The sequence below is a fragment of the Chrysemys picta genome, chromosome 1, assembly GCF_011386835.1.
Source record: "Chrysemys picta bellii isolate R12L10 chromosome 1, ASM1138683v2, whole genome shotgun sequence".
Taxonomy (NCBI): Eukaryota; Metazoa; Chordata; order Testudines; family Emydidae; genus Chrysemys; species Chrysemys picta.
Genome location: NC_088791.1, coordinates 245,318,755 through 245,343,809, shown reverse-complemented (window position 1 = coordinate 245,343,809; position 25,055 = coordinate 245,318,755). Strand labels below are relative to the sequence as shown.

Genomic DNA, 25,055 nt, shown 5'->3' with positions numbered 1-25,055 from the left:
CATCAACATAGAAGGAGCTTCCGTCCGAGAAGAGGATGCAATCAGGGTTGTCCAGTGGCACGTCAAACAGGTTGTCCCTTATCTGTAAGATGCTATAAACTACTTCCACAAAGTCGTGCTGATCCTGGAGGACTGGCAGGTCAGGAAGCAAGGTAGCTGGATTAAGGGGCCCACACCTTTCAAAAATTAGGTTAGTGTCTTCTAAGAGTTCGGCCTCTAGCTGTTGCTGACGATGGGCCGAAAAGACTTGGGTTGTGCCCCTACGCAGAAGGGCTGACAAGGCATGAGAGGTCCAAACCGTGGTAAAATGACCCAGGGTCAGGCTCTTTGCCTTTGTGATCAGCAGGGCAGCTGCTGCCAGAGTCCGGGTGCAGGATGGGGTTCCCTGAGCGACAGGGTCGATCTGCTGAGAGTAAAAAGCAAGCGGGAAATGGTGGGGCCCGCTCAGCTGGGTAAGGACGCCACTAGCAATTCCGCCCCTCTCGTGGACAAAAAGGTGAAAGGGTTTGCTGTAATTGGGGGGGCGGAGAGACATGGAGGAGGCCACGCTGTCCTTGAGTAACTGAAAGGCTTGGATTGTGTCCGGGGACCACTGCAAAGGGTCAGGAGCAAGGTTAGCAGTGAGTCGGTGGAGCGGTTTGCTTAACTCCCCGCAGGACGGTAACCAGGGGCGACAGAAGCCAATTAATCCTAAGAAACCTCGAAGTTGTTTCTTGGTGTTTGGCAGAGGGCAGTTTTGGATAGTCTTTATGCGGACTGGGTCCATTTGTCTCCCCTCTGGGGTTAATAGGAAGCCCAGATATCGGACCTTCTGTGAGACCCACTGAATCTTGTTAGGGTCTACCTTGTGGCCTCTGGTGTGTAGGTATAATAAAAGTGCCTTATCATCGATGCGGAGGGCAGCTTCTTCGCGATTACCTAATAGGATGTCATCTACGTATAGGACTAACGTGGATCCCTGCGGACTGGTGAAGCCTTCCAAGTCGTGGTGGAGGCATTGGCTGAAAATCGTGGGGCTGTCTCTGTAGCCTTGAGGAAGTCGTTGCCAGACATAACTTTGTCCCTCCCAGGTGAAACCAAAGAGATACTGAGAGTCTGGGTGCACAGGAATGCTGAAAAAGGCTGATTTTAAGTCAATAACAGTCAACCACTCAGCATCCCAGGGGATTTGGCTGATGATAGTAGCTGGATCAGGAACTACTGCATGAAGAGGGACCACATACTGATTAACAACCCGTAGATCCTGTACAAAGTGCCAACGAATAGGGTCTCCGTCCTTTTTAGGAGGCTTTTTGACAGGCAGTATAGGGGTGTTACAGGGAGTGCGCTGAGGGCGGACTAGCTTTTGTGCAATGAATCCCTCGATAATGGGGCGGATGCCCTCCCGGGCTTCCAACGACAGGGGGTATTGAGGGACTGACGGGGGGGTTAAGGAGGGCTTCACTTGAATCCTTACTGGCTCTGCTGAAAGGAGCAGGCCAACATCAGTGTCAGAAATTCCCCAGAGGGTTAAAGGCAAGTCAGTGAGGTCAGGGGAGAGAGAGGGGCGGTTTCCCAATTACCCTGAGTTGGGGCCGAATCTCCTAACACTGTCATCAATAATCCTACCCCTTCAGGAGTGCAGGTTAAAGTAGCCTCAAGCTTACAGAGTAAATCCCGGCCCATCAAAGGGATCGGACAAGCTGGGGAAAAAAGAAAACGGTGAGAAAAACATTTATCAGCATAAATAACATTTAGAGGCAAAGTGAGTCCCAGAGACTGTGGGTTGCCCTCCACCCCAGTTGCAGTTTTAACCTCAGAGGATAGCCAGGGAGAGGGGGCATGATTTAAAAGAGAGAAAGTAGCTCCAGTATCAATGAGGAAGGAGACAGGCAGTCCCTGGACTGAAAGGGTTAGACGAGGCTCTTTGCTGAGAGGGGAGAAAGTGAGGAAGGAGCCGGCTAAAGACATTAAGGAAATAAGACCATCACATTGTTTGCCTTCGCCCCCGGGGTACCGTCATTGAGGAGGCTGAGTTTGCTGCAGCTGCTGCTGTTGCCCGTAGTTGATCCAGGCCTGGGGAACGGGCTGAGCTGGTGGTGCAGGGGTGTATTCGTCCCTGGTGTAAGTATCTGCGGATGCGACCGGACCCTCTGGGCGTCCCCAGGGGAGGGGTATGCAACCTGCTGCATCTGCTTGATCTTTTGCCTAGTAATTACTCCTCCCGAGGTGTGCCCTTCCATTTCCCCCTTATCCCTCTGCAGAGATTCCGATCTGGAGTCCTGCAGATTCCCCTCTGCGCCCTGGAGAGAGTCCCCCTGCGGAGGAATAGGGGCAGGTGCAGTGGGGACCAACTGACGAGTCAAAACACGCCGTGGTTTACACCCTTCATCGAAATAACATGGAGGGGGTTCACTCTCGGGAGAATACCTGACTGCCATAATTTTTAAAGATTTCCACAGCTCTGCTGCTGTGTCCCAACAAAACCAGTAACATAACTGTCCCGGATGGTCTTTTTCGATCTGGCTCCTTACTCCTCTTAAGGCAGCCTGTTCGAAAGAGCCATACGAAGGCCACCTCATCTCCGGGTCGGCCAATACCGCGGTATACCCAGTCCAATTCCTTACACACAGTGTGTACAACTTTCTCCTAGACATTCCTGTCTGTACTGGGAGTTTCCCTTCGTTCCATAACTTATTTACAATCCCCAACGGACTCTCAAGAGGCACGCTAGTCCCTTGACCCATGGTGTCTGACAGGAGCCCTCCAACTGGCGTTTATCCTGCTGTCCAGTACACGACACCTCAATATTGAATTGGCTGGGAGAAATCTCCCGTGGCGCCTGTCAATTCGTATATGAGTGGTCTGACCACTGGACAGAGGCACCGCACCAGAAGGATATCCCGGACGAGCCCCCAAATTGTTAGGTAAAAAAGCAAGTCCTCACTCACCTCTCCAGCACCCGAGTTCGTGCGGAGTTGGTATGGGCTCACAATCTGTCAGAGACCAGACACCAATTCGTTGATCAACGGGCTCACACTATCCTTAGCTTGAAAGGCTTCAGAGTAAGTGTGGCAAGTTTATTAGGGGTGAGCATCAATATTTATACACAGAAGTAAACAAAGTGATTAACAGATCATAATGGTCATGCATAATCAATCAAGATTCTACAGGATAAAACAGGTTAAAATGTAAATTAAGGAAGAGAAAAGGGGAGATGGCTACTTAAGGGGAGGGGGGTGTCATGAGTAGTTCGCAGGTCAGAGCTTTGATTAAACGTTCAGACAGAGACATCAAGTCTGGGTTAAGTTTAAGCTCATCAAAAGTTCAGACTCAACAGCTTCTATTGCTGGAGAAAGATCTATTACTGTTGTAGCAGATGCCTGGATGGCATTGTTTCATGACCCAAATGGTTTCAGCAATAGACTTACAAGAGAGAGAATGGCAATAGTCTTCTCTGAATGTAGTAGCAAAAGTAATCCACCAGCCTCACTACTTAGATCCATCCCATCTTGGTAGATACTTTCCAAAATCAGTAATAATGGCTGGAGTAATTTTAAGAAAACAGCCAAGGATCGCCCATGAGAAAGCCAGAGGGTTTTCCCAGGTTGGACTAATTTGAACTTCAGTCCCAGTGTATCGTCTATATTTTCCAAGATACTTAGTCTTTTTGGACTCTTGCTGAAAAAAGAATATAATGAAGACATTAAATTTATAGCTTTTTAAATGTCTTTTGAAGAGTCTGCAGCTTGTACTAGCGCTAGTTGGAGTAGATGGCCTCTGCAGTGTGTGTAGGAGAGATTAGGGTTATACTTTTCTCTGAGCAAAGATTGTACTCCACCATGTCTTCCAGAGAAGTTTGCAGCTCCATCAAATGCACAAGCAACCATCTGTTTGGGGTCCAATTGACAAGCATTTAACTCTTTTAAGATGTGGGTTGTCACAGATGCAGCCGATGTCTTCTGTAACTTGAACATCTAGAAATGCATCTATTGGCCTACCACTGACATCAAGATAACATACACAATGACTTAATACTTGCCCATTTGCATCGGTGCATTCATCCATCAGCCATGTATGCAACTTTTTTGAATGTGGTGAGAGAGGTCTTCACTTTTTCAACTGTTGAGTCTTTCACTGTTGTACCATATGCTTCTAGCCAGTCAGCTGAGTTTCTTGCAGAAAGATAGTGAGCATTTGCTGGTCTTGTTCGGAACCAGTGTTCAACTTCAGGATGAACAAGTGACAATGCACTTAACATTGGCCTCCAGTTTGTAGTGAGTGGTGATCTCTTGCTTAAATAGAAAATATGATGCCTCACCCATGTTTGTTCGCATGTCTCTTGAGGTTCCACCCAGCTCACAGTGATTTCAGCTGAGCTCTCAGTGGGGGAACCTTGCTGCTAGTGCATACGGGGCCCTCTCTTCCACTTAGACCTGATTATCAGTGATTTCAGCTGTAATGGTCACTTAACAAAACAAAACACTATCTATGAAGCCTAATCAGTTCTGTCTTTAAACAGGGGAGAGGGGCAGGTCAAATAGTACTTGTGACTCAGGCAGACCATCAAGCAAAACACCTGTCCCCCGCTCTCTTGATGCCCTCAATCAGTACAGGCTAAGTACAGTTCTATTGCCCTTTACCCATACAATAAGAGTAACATTTCATTCAGACACAAGCATTCAAGTGATTTGTAACCCAACCCCAGCCAAAATCTATCACTTGGCAACACAGCTCTGTTTGCTGGATACTTAGGTAGATTAGGTGTGACTGTAAATACAATCTGGTCCTGAAGCCTTTCCCCCCAGCTCATCACTATCTGTCAGGGAGAGCTCATTTTAGACTTTGCTTACAAATCATAATTTGACCAACATCACCGAAATGAATGCACTGACATCATCATAAAAACAAAAGCAGTATAAGGAAGCTGGTCTGTTCAAACTTTTTCAAATCTATTATACTTTTTCAGATACATGTATTTTATCATACGCTTTATATGCTTTTAAAGTATGTATTAATGTTTCAATTTCAATTCAAATTTCCGAACAATCACTAAATTGGCAACACTGCATGTAACTAATTCACAAAACTGGGGGTGGAGGGGGTGTTGGGGAAATTCAGGGGGGGTGAAGGGGGGCTGTAGGGAAATCCCTGGTTGCGTGTGTGTGTGTGTGTGTGTGTGTGTTCGTGTGTGTGTGTTCGTGTGTTCAGAGCATGAAATGTCTTTAATGGTTTTATATATTCCAAAAGGCCATAGAAAGTTTCGCCCTAATGGTTAAGGAAACAGCTCAAATGCTTCAGTCCTTTGGGACCGAATTGGCTGAAACAGAACTACCAAATGATGTCCAATCAACCAGCTCCCTTCTTGCAACACATAGTGAAAAGAAGGACAAAATGAAGGTATGTATATCGAATGAAAGTACCCTGCTTTTAGTTAGCACATTATTTTAATTATAACTAGCAATAAAAATACAATAGAAAAATAGTTTTTGAAAATTTTTTGATGATAAGAATGTGAGACCTTTGAAATCTTCTTAAAGCTGCCTGGCTATATTTGAAGTTTAATAAGGATCTTTATTCCTTGCAAAAATAATCCTGGAAGCTAAGAAAATATAGCACGTACACATTATGATGTTATGTTTCTGTAATGGAAATTGCTGTACAACCAAAGATGTAGTAATGGGAATGTGTAGATTTTCATTTTTTTTATTTGTAGTAATGTGTGCGTGTATATAGATATAGATACTGATATAGAGATAGATACACGCACGCACACACACACACCTCTCTACCCCGATAAAACGCTGACCTCGGGAGCCAAAAAAACTTTCTGCGTTATAGGTGAAACTCCGTTATATCGAACTTGCTTTGATCTGCCAGAGTGCGCAGCTCTTCCCCCGCCTCTCCCCCGGAGCACTGCTTTACCGCGTTATATCGGGGTAGAGGTGTATATGAAATTCTGATTAGGAATGGACAAACCAGTTCAGATAACATTTGTTTTAAACATTAATAACTTGAACCAAAACTAGTTTGCCAGCAGTTTCAGAATACAGCAGCAAAAAATCTCCAGGTAATTGTGGCACAACCGGAAGCACTGGAAATCTTGAGAAAGTGTCTGTTGTCATGAAACTTCCAACACAGGTTTGAGAGGATGGAACAAGCTTGGAAAATGTTGAGCTTTAACCTTCAGTACCTTTAATTCATTACTTTTAATCATAGAATCATAGAAGATTAGGGTTGGAAGAGACCTCAGGAGGTCATCTAGTCCAACCCCCTGCTCAAAGCAGGACCAACCGCAACTAAATCATCCCAGCCAGGGCTTTGTCAAGACAGGCCTTAAAAACCTCTAAGGATGGAGATTCCACCACCTCCCTCGGTAACCCATTCCAGTGCTTCACCACCCTCCTAGTGAAATAGTTTTTCCTAATATCCAACCTAGACCTCCCCCACTGCAACTTGAGACCATTGCTCCTTGTTCTGTCATCTGCCACCACTGAGAACAGCCTAGCTGCATCTTCTTTGGAACCCCCCTTCAGATAGTTGAAGGCTGCTATCAAATTCCCTCTCACTCTTCTCTTCTGCAGACTAAATAAGCCCAGTTCCCTCAGTCTCTCCTCGTAAGTCATGTACCCCAGCCCCCTAATCATTTTCGTTGCCCTCCGCTAGACTCTCTCCAATTTGTCCACATCCTTTCTGTAGTGGAGCGGGCCAAAACTGGATGCCATAATTCAGATGCGGCCTCACCAATGCCGAATAGAGGGGAATAATCACTTCCCTTGATCTGCTGGCAATGCTCCTATTAATGCAGCCCAATATGCTGTTAGCTTTCTCGGCAATAAGTGCACACTGCTGACTCATATCCAGCTTCTTGTCCACTGTAATCCCCAGGCCCTTTTCTGCAGAACTGCTGCTTAGCCAAATTACTGTATTAAATTGTTCTCGCTATTCTTCCTATAAAGAACACTTTATCTATGGTACTTTGCAATATTTCTTTAGAAAGACCACTAAAACGTGTTGTTTTTTGTTTTCTGCAGGAGGATTTGAGGTTAGCATTAAAACAGGGACATGATATTCTTGAAAGTAATAGAAAGCCAGTTGCTGAGAACCCTGACTACAAACTCAACCAAGATCAGCTTGACAATCAAACCACTGTGGAAAGGTGAGGTGAATGAAATATGGAGTGTGCATTAGTTTTTATTTTACAAATTTATTTTATTTTATTTTCTAGTATTTAATTTTTATACATGTAGTTAGCAAACTGGCAAAGTGATTCAAGGTGGTAAATATTTAGAAGGTGTTAGTAGGCAGTAGCTCGTCTGCTCCAAATCCTCTGAGCAAAGTGCTGCAGGGTTCTATTTTTTTCTCCGTTGTTGCTCAGTCTGCATGTGAGGGAGATAAGGATTCAGTTTGGATTTCAGTGCCATCAACATACTGATGACACTCTGCTCTGTATCTCCATTTCATCTGGTTCAGATGATGCAGTTGATCAGCTGTCCCACTGTCTGGAGAAGATTGCTACTTGTATGAGAGATGGCTGGCTGAAACTCAATCCAGATAAGATGGGTGATATTGTTTTGGGGGAAGCAGTAAGAGGGAGATAGCAGAAGTGACATCTTCTTTTGGGTGTTTGTCCACCTTTTATGACTAAGAACTTAAGAGTCGTGTTAGGTCACCAGCTGTTTCTGCATGTCCATATAGCAACTGTAGCAAAGAGTGCTTTTCTTCCATCATCTGGTAGAAGGTTGTAGTCTTTCAGATACAGACTTCATCAGAGACATTCATGTCCTTGGTACCTCTAAATCAGTGGTTCTCAACCAAAGGTACGTGTACTCCTGGGGGTACGCAGAGGTCTTCCAGGGGGTACGTCAACTCATCTAGACATTTCCCTAGTTATGCAACAGGCTACATAAAAAGCAGTAGAGAAGTCAATACAAGCTAAAATTTCATATTGATAATGACTTGTTTATACTGCTCTATATACTATACACTGAAATGTAAGCACGATATTTATATTCCAATTGATTTATTTAATAATTATATCGTAAAAATGAGAAAGTCAGCAATTTTTCAGTGTGGCTGTGACACTTCTATATTTTTATGTCTGATTTTGTAAGCAAGTACTTTTTAAGTGAGGTGGAACCTGGGGGTGCTCAAGACTCCTGAAAGGAGTACAGTAGACTGGAAAGTTTGAGAGCCATTGCTCTAGACTGAGTAGTGCAATGCAGTCTGCTTGGGATAAGTTAAAAGGCCACCCAGAAACTTCAGCTAATGCAGAACAGTGTGTGGTGGTTCCTTGCTATAATGTGTGATGCAGGGCAGATAACATTGTTCTGTAGTCTACTGTGACTGGCAATTCAGTGTGTAGGTTTTGACCATTAAGAACTTTATTATTTGATTCCTGGTTAGTTTAGAAACTTCCTATCTCCTCACACTCATACCTGACAGTTGAGATTGGCTGGGACTATCCAGATGACAACTGGCTGGAGGGAAGATGGTCTCAATGGAGGGCTCTTGACTCTGGAACTCTAACCCTTTGGGCTTAAGAGACCAACTTAGCTGACCTTGGGGTACATAGAGAGAGCGCTATATATTTACTCAGACCTTGTTTGAGAAGGTGATTGAAATGGAGAGAGTTCTTTTCCCTTAATTACACCTGGGGGAATTCTGTGCCACTGCGCAATGCAGAATTTAATATTGTGTGCGCAGAATTTCCTTTCTCCCACAGAAATGAGCTGCAGTGCTTCTGGGGGCCGCTGGATCCGGCAGAGCCCAGCTTGCACATAAAAGACACTGCTGGGGGGAGAGGGAGCTAGAGGGTTCCCATCAGCTGCAGTTCCCCACACATCCTGAGGAAAGGAGACTGCAGTGTGCAGGAAACTCTATAAAGTCAGGGTCCCAGCATCAGGCTGTTTCAGGCTGGGCTCTGAGGAGTAGAGATTGTCTAGGCAGGGGGGAAGGGAAGCACAGCTGAGCTCTGGGGGGTAGGAGGGCGGGTGTGTGGGCTGGGTCATGGCTGGGCTTTGGTGGGGAGTGGGTGTGGGTATCTGGGAAAAGGGGGGCCATGGCTGGGCTCTGGGGGGAGGGTGAGTATCTGGGCTGGAGGGGCCCCACAGCTGGGCTCTGGGGGGTGTAATCTGGGCTCTAGGGTGGGAAGAGTCCTGGTGTCTGACATCCTGGCTGGGCTCTGGGAGGAGGATGGGGAGGGGGCAGAGAAATGGGAACTGGGTTTTCATAGGAGTTTCTTTAGCTCTCTACTTCTGGGGAATTTTTTGTGTGTGTCTGTATTGTTACAGACCTACCTGCTGACAGGTATTTTGAAAAAAATTACCAAAATAATTAAGGCTTTCGATTAATCAAAAAAATTAATTGCGATTAAAAAAAATTAATCTCGATTAATGGCACTGTTAAACAATAGAATGCCAATCGAAATGTATTAATATTTTGGATGTTTTTCTACATTTTCATATATACACCTCTACCCCGATATAACACTGTCCTCGGGAGCCAAAAAATCTTACTGTGTTATAGGTGAAACCACATTATATCGAACTTGTTTGATCTGCCGGAGCACGCAGCCCTGCCCCCCCAGAGCACTGCTTTACCGCGTTATATCCGAATTAGTGTTATATCGGGTCGCCTTATATCGGGGTAGAGGTGTATTATATTCTGTGTTGTAATTGAAAGCAGTGTTATTTTTTATTACAAATATTTGCACTGTAAAAATGATAAACAAAAGAAATAGTATTTTTTAGTTCACCTCATACAAGTATTGTAGTGCAATCTCTTTGTCGTGAGAGTGCAACTTACAAATGCAGATTTTTTTTTTTGGTTACATAATTGCATTCAAAAACAAAATCACGAAGACAAACAAGTTCGTTTACATTTACAGGAAATAATGCTTCCCTCTTCTTATTTACAATCTCACCAGAAAGTGAGAACAGGCATTTGCATGGCACTTTTGTACCTGTCATTGCAAGGTATTTACGTGCCAAATATGCTAAACATTCGTATGCCCCTTCATGCTTTGACCACCATTCCAGAGGACATGCTTCCATGCTGATAATGCTCGTTAAAAAAATGTGTTAATTAAATTTGTGGCTGAACTACTTGGGGGAAGAAATGTATGTCCCCTGCTCTGTTTCACCTACGTTCTGCCGTATATTTCATGTTATAGCAGTCTTGGATGATGACCCAGCACATGTTGTTCCTTTTAAGAACACTTTCACTGCAGATTTGACAAAACGCAAACAAGGTACCCATGTGAGATTTCTAAAGATAGCTACAGCACTCAACCCAAGCTTTAAGAATCTGAAGTGCCTTCCAAAATCTGGAGGAGTGAAGCATGCTTTCAGATGTCTTAAAAAAGCAACACTCTGATGCGGAAACTACAGAATCCGAACTACCAAAAAAGAAAATCAACCTTCTGGTGGCATCTGACTCAGAAAATGAAAATAACCATGCATCAGTCCGCACCGCTGTGGATGGTTATTGAGCAGAACCTGTCATCAGCATGGATGCACGTCCCCTGGAATGGTGGCTGAAGCATGAAGGGACATATGAATCTTTAGAGCATCTGGCACATAAATATCTTGTGACGCTGGCTACAACAGTGCCATGAGAAAACCTGTTCTCACTTTCAGGTGACATTGTAAACAAGAAGTGGGCAGCATTATCTCCTGCAAATATAAACAAATTTGTTTGTCTGAGCAATTGGCTTAACAAAAAGTAGGACTGGGTGGACTTGCAGGCTCTAAATTTTTACATTGTTTTATTTTTAATGCAGTTTTTTTGTACATAATTCTACATTTTTAACTTCAACTTTCATGATAGAGATTGCCCTACAGGACTTGTATTAGGTGAATTGAAAAATACTATTTATTTTGTTTTTTTACGGTGCAAATACTTGTAATCAAAAATAAATATAAAGTGAGCACTATACACTTCATATTCTGTGTTGTAATTGAAATAAATATGTTTGAAAGTGTAGTAAACATCCAAAAATATTTAAATAAATGGTATTCTATTATTGTTTAACAGTGCAATTAATTGTGATTAATTTTTTTAATGGCTTGACAGCCCCAAAAATAATTGAAACCGGCATGATCATGTAGTGTTGTTTTGACAAATAAAATTTGCAGAATTTTGTAGAATTTTAAAATGTTATACACAGAATTTTTAATTCTTTGGCAGATAATTTTTAATTTTTTGATGCAGAATTCCCCCAGGAGTACCTTATGCATGGGTGAGGGCAGAGCTTTTGGTGTATCGCTGGCCTTTTTACACGGGCTTAAACATTTTTTTAAGCAATTGCTAGGTGCCTGATATAAAAAATAGAATCAAACCTGTAGTTAAATATTCGATATTAAGGCTTTTCCTCTGTGTTTCGTCTTAATTTACTGCCAAATTTTAAGCCTTTATATGACCATAACACAGAGATACAAATTTGAACAGTATTATCAAAACATAGATCATTTCCCTAGGTTGGTATTTTAAGTTGTTTCTGTGTGTCATTTTGTGTTTCTATATATTTGCTTTAGTTCCAACATTTTCCATGCAGTTTCATTTTGTAGAGGTTGGCATTCCAACTAACAGAGTTTGGCAGAAGCAACTTCATTTCTCCCATCACTGCAATTAGTTATCTACAAGCCATCTGTTCGTTGTTTTGAGTAGTTTATCCAAAATGTCCCACATAGCTATGATATCAGAGGAAAGCTGGAGTGAACTACAGAGTCCATATAAACTCCTCTTCTGGATTAATTTTAATTTTTTAATTCATCCAACTCCTAAATGCTTTAAAATCTTTTTTTCAAAATTCTGGTGAATTTTTATGATGCTGTAAGTGAGGCAAAATACACCTCAGTCCTGACCTGCAGCCATACTGTTATACCCTAATTACAGAAATGTACATTGTGAGGATAAGTACTCAGATACCATAGTGCTCAGTGCAATATTCTTGTCTATATACATAGGTAGGTTGAACAGTAAAATAGACATAAAACATTTGGGTTCAAACCTGTCTTAAATTACAAGTGAAACAAGTTCTTATTTATCACAGCCACTACTACACACTTGTATATAGCATAAAACTGCAGATTAATAGTCTCTGCACAGGAGAGAGAAGTATAAAGGGAATCACAAACCAGAACTTAGATGTGGGTATGTGCTGCATCTAGATCTAGCCATTGCTATCAGTTTTCCATAAATGCTAACATTCATGGTGGATTTCTGTTTTACATCAGTATTATTCAAGAAACCACTTACATGCAATATCAAAAATGAGGAAAAGCTACCTAGTAGTATAGGAACACTGGCTACTCTACTGCTAACAATAGTCCATCAGATTGCTTAGAAAAAGATTACTTAAAGGTAGGCTTTGAGTTGTCCACTAAAAGATGCTATTGTCTCTTAGACTGTAACCATCACTTTAATCCTGAACTTTCTTTTAGGCTTCTGGCTCAATTAGATGAAACAGAGATTGCCTTTGATGAATTTTGGGCTAAACATCAACAAAAGCTTGAGCAGTGTGTACAGCTTCGGAATTTTGAACAAACTTTTAGAGAGGTGAGTTTCTTGATGGTGTTTTAATATTTTACATTTATGTCACCTCCTTCATTCCCAAAGGATCCAAAAACACTTCCCAGATGATTTACACTCAACACGCTCTAATCCTTAAGGCAATGTATTTTTTCCCTTACCTATTTATGCATCTTTCACATGCAACTGAAAGTTTTCTTCCAAACTTTTTTCTTGTACTTGCCTTGGTCTAACATTCCACTATCACATTATGTACCCTCTGGGCAGTCAATTACGGTCAGTGATACTTCAGGGACAGATGTAAAAGTAACTTAAAGGATTTACCGGTACTCCGGAGTCCTGTGCAGGGGGTGTGGCCTCCTCTGGAAGAGGTGTGGCCTCAACCAGAAGAGGCGGGGCCTTTAAATTCCCCGGGCCCTTTAAATTAAGATGTAAAGGTCCCAGGGCTCCGGCTGCAGCTGGGAGCCCCAGGGCCTTTAAATCACCCCCAGAGCTCTCAGCTGCAGAGGCAGCTGGGAGCCCTGGGACTCGGGTGATTTAAAGGTCCCAGGGCTCCCGCCGCTACCACAGCGGCACTCCGGGCCATTTAATCACCATGGGAGCCCTGCTGCCGCTACTCCAGGGCTCTGGCAGCAGGGCTTGGGTGGCGCTTTAAAGGGCCCGGGGCTCCCTGCAGGGGGGCGGCACTTTAAAGGGCCCGGGGCTCCGCCGCTGCTGCGGGGAGCCTCAGGCCCTTTAAATCACCGGCCGGTCTGGTCCGGCATGGCGTACTGGCTTACTTTCACTTCTGTTCAGGGATTACCATTAGGGTGTGATGTTTGCAGTGTTGTTGCAGCCATGTTGGTCCCAGGGTTTGAGAGAGGCAAGGTGGGTGCGGTAGTATCTTTTATTGGACCAATGTCTGTTGGTGAAAGAAACAAGCTTTTGAGATGCACAGAGCTCTTCATCAGGTCACTAGGGAATGATATAAGTAGGAGCCTCGTTGGCTTGAATGCTTCTCTCTCTAAAGACAAAGTGTATTCCCTGTGCAGTGTTCTGATCTCCACTGACCAATGGGCACAGATATTCAGTGGTTCCTTACAAACGAGTTGTCATGTAGCAGCAGATTATGCTGGCTGTATAGCACTAGTCTTATTACTGAGGCAAGTGAAATCACCCTCTTCGATATACAGTTGTCTCTCATTTCAGGTCAAAGCAGCTTTGAGTATTGCGTCCGAGAGGTTATCTGCTTTCACAGATGTGGGAAACAGCGTTTCACATGTGGAGCACATTCTGAAGGAGCTTGCCAACTTTGAAGAAAAATCACGTGTATGTTCTTGTAATTTCTTCATATTTCTTAGTCTACAGTATATTTTTGCTTTTTGGAAAAAAGCGCAGGAATTAGTTACTGAATATATTTTATGACCCAGAGCCAAAACTCAGAACTGGATAGAATGAGTGTCTTTTCCTCCCAATGATTAAAACTACCAGTGTCATTAAAATTTAGAACTGATAAGGCTATCAAAAAAAATTAAAAATGTGACTGGCAAACATTTCTAGTGTGGACACACAAATGGAGAACATTTTTTTTTCAGTTTTCTTATGTATATTTTGTAGTGGAATAGTTATATAGTTATGTACATATGGATAACCATTGTAAAGCCTTGTGGTTAAGGCACTGGTCTGGATTCAGGAGATGTGGGTTTGATTCCTGGCTCTGTCACAGCTTTTATGTGTGACTTTGAACAAGTCATTTAATCGGTCTGTGCCTCAGCTCCCTATCTGTAACATAATGATAGTACTTCTGACTGCACAGGTGTTGTGAGATTAAATCCATTCATGTTTGTGAAGCACACAGATACTATATTGAAGAGGAGCACCGAAGTATTTGGACATCTGGAAAGACAGGAAAACACCTTTATTTATTAGACAATGCAACAGTTAACAATTTAATAAATGAAATTTATTGGGAGCTTTTTAAAGAATGTTAACCCCGAACATTCTAACTAAATCTAGTATTTTTAAAATGTTTTGCTTTCTTAGGAATCCTTAGAAAAAGCTAGGGTGCTAGCTTCTCAAGGTGACCAGCTTGTTCAAAACAACCACTATGCTGTGGACTCCATTCTTCCAAAGTGCAATGAGCTCCATCATCTCTGTGATGCATTTGCTACAGAGACAGAAAAGAGGAGAGGTCTTCTTAACAAATCTCTAGAACTGCATAGTCTATTGGAAAAGGTAAGTTTTATATGAAATAGTTCTGCTTCCCATCTCACTTGCTAATAATATTGCAAACATGTGATGACCCCATATGTTTGAGAAGTAAATAATGACCAGTAGAGGAAGAATGTTTCCAGTGTAAAACGGGCATTTGCTAATAGGGAGAAAAAAAATCAGAAATCTGACTTCCCCCCTCACATAGCTGAACATTTTGTAAATGTGTGAAGTGTATTCTGCTAACCATTCACTTGAGTGTTTCCACTGATGTGTGTTCTTTCCTGTTTTCGTTGTGTGTTTCCAGTCCATGAGGTGGTGTGATGAAGGCATTTACCTTCTAGCGTCACAGCCTGTAGACAAATGCCAGTCCCAGGACGGAGCAGAATCAGCTTTACAGGAGATTGAGAAATTCTTGGACACGGGGGCAGACAATAAAATCAAGGAACCGAATAAAGTTTACCAACTATATGAACCCATTCTCAACCAGGACCTAATGGTACCCTTAGGATTTATGCATGTGCACATATATTTACAGTTGCTGTTAATTTTAGATTTGTTTTTTTGCAGGGCTGATGTTAATAGTAAACCATATAGCACTTTGAGCCTGATTGCTCATTCTACTCACCAACTCCACCTGCAGTAGCCGGGAGCAGCACTGGGGGGCCGCTGGGAACTGCAGCACCAGTATTGCTCTAGCCCAGCCCTACTTTTATGTGGACCCAGGACTGCTTTTATTTATTGGGGTATGGAGGAGGAAGGGATGGTCTTCCCCTTTAAAAACTTCCCCTGCAGCAGCCAAGGCCACCCGCTATGACAGCTTTAATGTAGGATGGTTAGCAGTTCTACCTCTTCCAGGGCACTGTGCACCAGTGGATGTGATTGGGAGTCACAAGACAAACATGCCTGTAGCTTGATTGTCCCGTGTGTCCCCCCCCCAACTCCTGCCTCTGGTTTGCTGCCAAAGACATCAGGAGATGTAGCAGTGGCCCTAGTTTCTTGGATAGTCATGTTCAAAAGATATTCTATCAAATGAGTTCTTGTGGTGTGGTGCATATTAGCAAATACTGATTCTATGACATGGGTATGCTCTTTAGAAAAATGAATTGTTCTAAATGCAATGTCACTTTCATGTGTGTCTCTTACCATTCTTTGCTATTCTATTATGTAATGTAATTAAGTTGTCCTAAATCCTTAAGTGACATAGGAGTATAGGTCCCATTTTCAAAAGTGACTCTGGCACTTAAGAGGCTAAGTTCCACTGATTTTCAATGATGATTAGGCTCCTAAGTGCTGAAGTCTGTTTTAAAAATAGGAACTTTGACTCATACGCTACTTACGTACTTTTGAAACATTTACCCTTAATGTGGAAGTTTGAATCAATCATTATTTATTTGATTTCCCTCAATTTACAACCTGGTCAGCAGTGAAATGTTTTGATGGTGATGTACATTAATGTAATTGGAACTAAATGTCTCAGTCTGGCATTATAAATTATATTTTAGTTAGAATGAGGGAAGAATTTCTCTCTTTAAAGTTTAGAACATTATTTCTACATGTTCCTTTTGATATGCTGTATAAAAGCTGCACATATTGGAGGTTATTGTACCATAAATGACAGCATGACTTGTAGACTTATTCAGAATCGTGATAATTTTATGCTATTTCTACAGGAACATGTGCAAAAAGTTTTTCAAAAGCAGGAAAGCATGGAAGAAATGTTTCAAAAGAGACAAGTGAGCCTTAAAAAACTGGCAGCTAAGCAGACCCGTCCAGTTCAGCCAGTGGCACCAAGACCTGAAGTCTTTGTAAAATCTCCTTGTGTCTCTCCAGGTAAATTGCTGCAAAAAGCTATTAAATCAGGTTCCTGCACTATGCCAATGAACTTGAAGAGAATTTAAGCTATTGTCTGTGGTTATACAAAAACCTCTGTCAAACCTGCTCCAGTTTAACAGCTGCTGTTTGATTCTGTACCAGGTCTTCGAAGAGGCTCTGACTATGTGTCCAACACAGACGATAACATGCTCCGGAGAATGAACTACAGAAGACTAAAAGTAATTCTGAATTTGTTTCATCTTGATCATTGTCTCCAGTGCACGCGTGTGCATACACAGAGAACTAGAGAAAGTCATAGTGCTTTGTGAAGTAACAGAACTCAAAGAAATACAGAGAGCTCCAGACAAGAGCTCTGGTAAATCAAGTTGTGGTTAAAATAGAGTTCCATTTTGTCTTCTGGGGCAATGGTTCTCAAACTTTTTTTTTCGCAGACCACCTGAAAATTGCTGAGTCTCGGTGGACCACTTAATGCTCTTTCCAAATGTTGTTTGTACCATTAGCTAACTATTGTAAAGTGCTTTGGATAAAAGCACTATATAAAAAACAAACTTAATAATAATTAACGTTTTTTGTTCTACAAATAAAAGCACACAACTCATATTTTAATATCAATAGTCTTACCTTTCTAATATGATGGATGTGCCCTTTCTCTCCTGCCACAGCACCCACAGAGCTGAGGCTGGGAAGCAGGGCCGTCTCTCTCCGGCAGCCGCAGCCCTGGAGCTGGGGAAAGTCACCTCTTTCTCTGGCCGCTGCAGCCCTGCATGTTCCAAATTCCCCCCACCCCCTCTTCTCACCCCACTGCTCCCTCCCACCTACCCCTTATTACCCCCAAGGCCACCACCTCACCTTACATGTGCATCTTCTCAGGGGCCAGGCACCTAATTAGTGGAGCCATGCCTGTGCGGCTCCACTAATTAGGTAGGTGGCTCTTCATTCTCGTTTGTGCGGCCGCCCAGGTGTGCACCTTAGAGGAAGCTGTCTGCCGACCACCTGAATGAAGCTTATGGACCACTGGTGGTCCATGGACCACAGTTTGAGAACCTCTGCTCTAGGGTTGTACCACTGCCCTGAGATCATTTTTGCTGGGAAGAAAAGCAAAAGCAGAACCTTTCTAAGCTGGTGGGCTGGCTTCCTCTTTTGTGGGATACCCCATTTATCCAAATGTTCTGATCTTCCCAGAGACCATCTGATAAACTTTCATTCTTTTGCCCTTGAATTTGCCTCCTAGTTACCTTCATTGTTAATAGTTGCAGCCTTTCCTGTAAATAAAAGAACAGTTCCATATGTCAATGGTATAGCAAATAGACTGGAAGTACATTTTCCTATTTTCCCTCTGACATACTTTTTCACGTTGTGTTCCAGAGTGAAATGAGTGAAATCCGTCAAAGCAGAGGTGGATCTGTGATGGATGATGAAGAAAATCTAGCTGTGTTACGAAGGTGGGTACAGCTTGGTATATAACAGCCAGCATGTTGTTCTGATTGGACCGATCAAGGTCTACCATTGCCATTTGGTTCAGCAGATTCACATGACTATGATATAGCCATAGGGATGCATAAAATGAACTTCCATCTTGCATGGTCCCTTACAAGTCTTTTTCCTTCAGCAAGAGTGATATGGGAGGATTTAGACTTCTTAAACTCCTCAAAATTGTATCTTCCAACCTCCTTCGTGGTTGGTTTTGTGCTCTGCTTCCTTCAATCAGCTGTATAAACCTTCTGTAAAAGCATACCTTCGACTGCACATTGAACATGATCCTCTCCCCCTCCCCCATTGCAGTTGTCTTCTCCACTGGCGCAAGACTGCAATTTGCTGGGATTGTCTAAGTATCCCCATGTTTATGACAAGATTAAATCAACAGATATTAAGACGATGCTGTAACTTTTGAAAAGTGAACCTTAAGAAAACTGTTTAATTTTACATTTGGTTACGATTCAGAGAAGCGTCTGAGCTTTCATGTGTTTCTCTGAATCAAGCCTCCAGACCAGAGATCGGCAACCTTTGGCACGTGGCCCGCCAGGGAAAGCACCTGGCGGGCCGGGACGGTTTGTTTACCTGCCGCGTCCGCAGGTTCAGCCAATCGTGGCTCCCACTGGCCATGGTTCGCCGTCCCAGGCCAATGGGGGCTGCGGGAAGCGGCGTGGGCCAAGGGATGTGCTGGCCGCGTCTTCCTGCAGCCTCCATTGGCCTGGAACGGCAAACCACAGCCACTGGGAGCCGCGATCGGCCGAACCTGCAGACGTGGCGGGTAAATAAACCGGCCCAGCCCACCAGGGTGCTTACCCTGGCGAGCCGCGCGCCAAAGATTGCCAATCCCTGCTCCAGACTTTGAGGTGTACTTCTCATGGAAGGTAATCTAAGCTAGTGGAAGTGAATCAGTTGTGCTCTGTGGTATACATTGGACAATATTTTCCCATTTTTAGTCTGCAGATTGTATTTTGGTTGTACCATGTATCTAATTTCACTTCCTCCAGGCCAGCTTTCCATGATAAATGCATTAGTTAAAGGGGATTTTAAAGTTTCAGTTCAGATAGGTATAGAGCAGGGGTCAGCAACCTTTCAGAAGTGGTGTGCCAAGTCTTCATTTATTCACTCTAATTTAAAGTTTTGCGTGCCAGTAATACATTTTAACATTTCTAGAAGGTCTCTTTCTATAAGTCTATAATATATAACTAAACTATTGTATGTAAAGTAAATAAGGTTTTAAAAATATTTAAGAAGCTTCATTTAAAATTAAATTAAAATGCAGAGCCCCCCCCCAGACCAGTGGCCAGGCCCAGGCAGTGAGAGTGCCACTGAAAATGAGTGTATTCTGGTGCAAGGGTTTTCTCCTTCCCCTGAAAGATTAGAGATGGCCACTGCTGGAGACAGGACACTGGATTGCGTGGGCCTATGCTCTGAGGTGGTACTGAGAATTCTCTCAGGGGCGTGGCTGGCTAGTTCTTGCTCACGTGCTGAGCATATGTGGGATCACGAAAGAATTTCTCCCCATTTTCTGCCTGACCTAATGGTTTGGTCTCCTACCGGCTGTGGTGCTTTGTTCTAGTTTTGGTTGTTGGGTGTGATGTTAGTGGCCTGTGATATACAGAAGGTCAGACTATTTGATCTGTCAGTCCCTTCTGGCCTTAAACTCTATGTTGGGGAAGTCCCTAGTATTCCTTTGTCCACATCACAGAACCACCATATGAATTCCAAAATTAGTAATCTTGGTCCAGTACAGATCTGGGATTAGCATAGCAGGGTTTGCAGACTGAAATGTAGTGGCTCACCTATCTGAAAAATCCTTCACTCTAGCTGTCTCTAGCCATCACTGTTAGTTCCATGTGTTCATGAGCATGTGACACTTCACCCACCCAAAACCATGGTGAAGGAAAGAAATCCATGTTAACTGTGGAAAACAAATGTGACAGAGACATGGCATGATATTTCTTCATCATATGCCATAAATACTGATGCATAAAACGGCTTGAATATCAAATGACCAACTGAATTTAAAATGTAAAAATCTATCTTCAGTAGCACATTGTAGCTCTAACTCCAGCTCCTGCAGCACTTGAAAATGAAGCAGAACCCAGGCTTAAAGCATTTGATGTCACAATCTGCTGCCTCAGTATATAATTTTCTGATTTAAACAGCATCCACCACCCTTCCCATTTTTAGGAAAGACATTTTGACATAAAATATGGATATGCAAATATATGATATTCAGCATTAATTGTGTCTGTAATATAGGTTAAGGAATTTTATAAAGAGATTCATTAGTCTGTGAAATTAAGTCCTTTCTTAATTATCTCTGTTAACAGCCATGTAATTAATGAACTTATTGAAACTGAACGAGCATATGTGGAAGAACTTCTTTGTGTTCTTGAGGTAAGTCTATTTATCCATATATCTGTTGGAGCTACTCCTCTGAGGAGCTGGCACCTTAAATTAGTTTATCCTTAAATTAATAAATTCTAGCAAATGTACAATACAAAAAAAAACTTGTTTGCCTTATATATTATCTATCTAGAAATCATTTTGGGAGGACTGCCCCAATGTCCCCAGGGCTTAGGGAATAGCAGTGATGGTCTAAAGCCACCTTTGCATTCTCCCCTCCTGAGCTATGTTAGGTGATCAGACCAGAGAATGTGGCTCATCATGCCCAGTGGATAATGTCTACATTTGAAAGTCAGACTTAAAACAACTTTGCATGCATTTCTTGATGTGCTTAAAATACTAAAGGACAGGATCTGCAATGATTTTTGTTACCTGCAGTAGCGTTATAAATGTGGATGAGCAAGAACAGTCATCTGAAATATCTGTGTTTAAGGTTGCATAGACACTATAGCTAGTTTTATACATTTCAACTGATAGTTTCAAAGAGTTACAAAAAAAAATTGCAAATTACATACGAATAAATGATGTGGAAATATGCTAGCTTTGCCTTGAATGCGGTGATTGTGTAAACTTAGTTGCATTTTTATTTAACAAGGACATTCAGTAATTCTTCAAATTAACTCTTTAGAGACTATGAATGTGTGTGTACAATCCTTCTGAGCATTCATTTTAATGGCACTTGAAGAGCAATGTTGCAAGTGCTAATATTACATAATTGATGCGGAAATCTTTGTTATCGGCTGCTAGCAGACTGATTTGTGGAAGGGAGACAGGTGTTGGAACTAATTTAATCTGCCTCTCTCCATGTCACAGGGGTATGCGGCAGAGATGGACAACCCTTTAATGATGCATCTCATTTCACCAGGGCTCCTAAATAAGAAGGATATTTTGTTTGGGAACATGGAAGAAATTTATCATTTTCACAACAGGTTAGTGTTTGTGTTCAATCAAAAAAGCTGTGGGTGGGTGGGTGAGGGTAAGAGAATGAATGTTTTCAGTTATATGTTATACCATTTTACGTAGTACTGCTTGGGTGAGGGAGGGGTCTCGGATTTTTTTTAATCATATTAAAGGACGCTGACTTAGTCCTTCCGCAGTATCTGATGCATTTAAATCCATATTGCATAGGAAAAAGAAGGCAAAGTACCTAAGGGAGACAAGGAACCTTGCATTGAGCTGTGTGAAGCTATCTAATATCTGCAAAAAGCATAAAACAACCAGTGTTTTGCTGTGTGCAGTCTGTCCGTTCACTCACCCATTAATGGAGGAAGTTAAACAATTTCAAATATAATAGAAACTGTCTTGCAACCATTACAAAGTTACTGTCATCACTCCATAATAACATGACCGATCCCTGGATATGGGTCTTTTTTTCCGTCCACTAAGTATTAACTTCTTGCCTCAGCCACTAACCATTTTATCCCAGCCTTGATATTCTTCTGTATGGTGGTGGCTGCTGAATTTACACTCTCTATTAGGGAAATTGACCTTTCACAGGAGTTTGAATTAATAGTTACTGTTTAGCAGATCTTCCCCCACAGGGCAGAATTGGAACTGGTGTAGGAAAGATAAAAGTATAATTTCAAAAAGTTAAGTATGAAGGACAATTATTACATTCGTGTAGGATTTGGCCAACAATTTTGATTGGAAAACTGCCAACGTGTGATCTAGTTAGTCTTTTTTTAAAAGTAGTTTCACATACTATACTTGTCTTTGGGCCAATGTATGTGGTTTTACAGTCAGTTTTCTATTTCTTTAAATGTTTTTTTCACTCTTTTTGGGTGAAAAGTCCACACAAAATGTGAAACTATCTTAGAGGAAATAGCACAAAATGCTGCCAGATGCGCAAAGTAAACAAACGGAAAACATTTTTCTCCAATCCCGTTCAGTTATAGTAATCTTCTGTATCATTTCTAACAGTAGGTTAAACAACAATTTCAGAAATGTAATTTTTAAATTTGGTGTCCCTTTCAAATAATGATTTGGGTGAGCATGTTTAGTTTTGTAGTACAGGTTGAACCTCTTTAGTCCGGCACCCTCAGGACCTGACCGGTGCCGAACCAGAGAATTTGCCGAACCACGGGAGGTCAATGGAGAGTGCCAGCGGGTCTCCATAGGCGCGGGAAGTAGGGGTGCGGGGGGTGATGCAGCACCTCTAGGCTTTGTGCCCAGCATGGCCCCCCCACTTGGGGGACCCGCTGTCACCTGGTGTCCTGGCTGCTGGCCCCCCGCCTGGGGATTCCGATGCTGGCCCCAGGTCCCAGCCGCTGGCCCCTCGTCTGGGGTCCCAACTGCCGGCCCCAGGACCTCCCCCTCCCTCCTGGAGCTTGAACGCCGCGAATCAGCTGTTTGTGGCACTCCAAAAGCGCTGGGAGGGAGGAGGAAGAGTTGGTAAGCGCGGAGCCGCTGGCATGCGAGAGGCGCAAAGGGAGGGGGGTAGAGGGAGGAGCTTGGTGCTGGTGGATGCTCTGCACCCACTAATTTTTCCTTGAGACTGCTCCAGCCCTGGCGCACCCCCAGAATCGGCACCTATGCCGGACCGTGGATTTTGCCAGACCAGGAAGTGCTGGAATAGAGAGGTTCAACCTGTACAATATTACAGCTCTGATGTTCCCTAAAGTTTAGAAAATGAATTCTGTGGAGAAAGCCTAAGGAAATCTAAGTTATTACAACTGTGTTTTTTTTTTTTTTATTTAGGATATTTTGTCATATGACCTAACAAAGTTATCTTCTTTGTAGAATATTCTTGAAAGAACTAGAAAATTACATAGAATACCCAGAGCTGGTGGGAAGGTGTTTTCTGGAAAGGGTATGTATCATGTATACAGTGCGTTTTACTAGATCAGGGGTGGGCAAACTTTTTGTCCCAAGGGCCACATCTGGGTATGGAAATTTTATGGTGGGCCATGAATGTTCACGAAATTTGGGATTAGGGTATGGGAGGGGGTGAGGGCTCCAGCTGGGGGTGCAGACTCTTGGGTGGGGCCAGAAATGAGGAGTTCAGGGTGAGGGAGGGGGCTCCGGGCTGGGGCAAGGGGTTGGGTGTGGGGGGCGAGGGGGAGGATGGTTAGGGCTCCGGCTGGGAGTCAGGTTGTGGGGTGGGGCTGGGGATGAGCGGTTGGAGGTGCAGGAGCGTGCTCCTGGGACTGAGGGGTTTGGAGGGCAGGAAGGAGATCAGAGCTGGGGCAGGAGGTTGGGTGGCGGGAGGGAGTCAGGAGTGGTCCTTGTTGTCTTTTAATGCCATTTATCATTCTGGAACTGAGACTGTGATGATACTCCCTCGTAGGGAAGTCATAGGGCCAAATTCAGGCCTTGTAAATGTAACCCAGCTCTGAGGTCTGGCTGCAGCCTTCTCCGTTTTCTCCTCAGGGTTCTTGGTTCACCTATAAGGGTGCCACCCAAGGAAACCCCTCATAGTGAAGAGAACATAAATGGGCTTTAGATGCTGTAGTCAATGAGCCAGTCCACTAGAGACCCGTTGTGGTGTTTCAGGAGCACTCCTCTCTAAAGGGGTTACATAAAAATAGGCGCAATGCCATTATAATTTACTGAGTGCACCTGTTCATGCCAAGACTAAAGTTGGGCCATTGTTTGCTGCAGCCATTAATACTTTATAATGCATTTGTGAGGGTTTTTTACAATAGTATTTTTCTTTGTAAATGAGGACAAATATCCATTTTTAAAATCGATGCAAATTCTTAAACTCAGAGGTCAGAATTGAATGACCCATTAACTGCTACACTGGATGTGCCAACATACCTTTTAAAACAGAGGTGGGCAAACTATGGCCTGCGGGCCACATGCGGCCTGTAGGACTGTCCTGCCCAGCCCTTGAGCTCCTGGCCAGGGAGGCTACCCCCCGGCCCCTCCCCTGCTGCTCTCCCCCCCCCACACACACACACAGCTACACCGCTGTGCAGGCAGTGCTCTGGGCGACGGGGTTGCACGCTCCTGCCAAGCAACGCGGCAGCGTGTCTGGCTCCGGCTGGGCGGCGCGGCTGCCAGACATGCTGCTCTGAGTGGCATGGTAAGGGGGTCGGCGGGTTGGATAAGGGGCGGGGAGTCCCAGGGGGCAGTCAGGGGACAGGGAGCAGGGGCAGTTGGGGTAGAGGTTCTGGGGGCGGTCAGGGGACGGGGGGGTGGATAGGCGTGGGGTCCCATGGGCCTATCAGGGGGTGGGGGTGTGAATAGAGGTCAGGGCAGTCAGGGGACTGGGAGCAGGGGGGCAAATTTGACCCAGAAGATGATAGCTTCATAAATACCTATGTGAATATAACACAAACGTTTCTCTACTTTAAAAATTTTCAATCATACAGTCAGGGAGCAGAAATAATACCACATGGCTTACGTGATCAGACATATCCTTGAATAACAAATAGTAAAACCCTTGAAGACATTGACTAATGCACAACCAGTTGGGTAATATGTTAGTGCAAAGTGTTTGAACACTTTGTAATAATGAACAAATTCATCAAATTCAAATCTGTATGCAGATAACTCCCAAACAGAAAAACTGCAAAAGTGTTTGAATAAATTATGTGCTACAAAGGCTTCGCCCCACTCCACAAGAGTATACCACATGATTCTATTGATGGTAGTAGCACTTATTATTTCTGACTGGATAGCAAAGGCTT

At 43.3% G+C, this 25,055-nt stretch overlaps 1 protein-coding gene across 29 annotated transcripts in view; it reads left to right on the top strand.

Annotated features, from left to right (window-relative positions):
• MCF2L (MCF.2 cell line derived transforming sequence like) overlaps positions 1–25,055 on the top strand; it is a 278,619-nt gene that overhangs the window by 234,267 nt on the left and 19,297 nt on the right. For all 29 annotated transcript variants that reach the window (XM_042861425.2, XM_065581010.1, XM_042861416.2 and 26 more), the window contains 12 exons: positions 5,230–5,379; positions 7,014–7,138; positions 12,426–12,540; positions 13,702–13,821; positions 14,536–14,727; positions 15,011–15,202; positions 16,377–16,536; positions 16,681–16,757; positions 17,905–17,981; positions 20,346–20,412; positions 21,235–21,350; positions 23,161–23,230. In XM_042861425.2, coding sequence (XP_042717359.2) covers positions 5,230–5,379; positions 7,014–7,138; positions 12,426–12,540; positions 13,702–13,821; positions 14,536–14,727; positions 15,011–15,202; positions 16,377–16,536; positions 16,681–16,757; positions 17,905–17,981; positions 20,346–20,412; positions 21,235–21,350; positions 23,161–23,230 — 1,461 coding nt within the window. The remainder of the gene's footprint in view (positions 1–5,229; positions 5,380–7,013; positions 7,139–12,425; positions 12,541–13,701; positions 13,822–14,535; positions 14,728–15,010; positions 15,203–16,376; positions 16,537–16,680; positions 16,758–17,904; positions 17,982–20,345; positions 20,413–21,234; positions 21,351–23,160; positions 23,231–25,055) is intronic.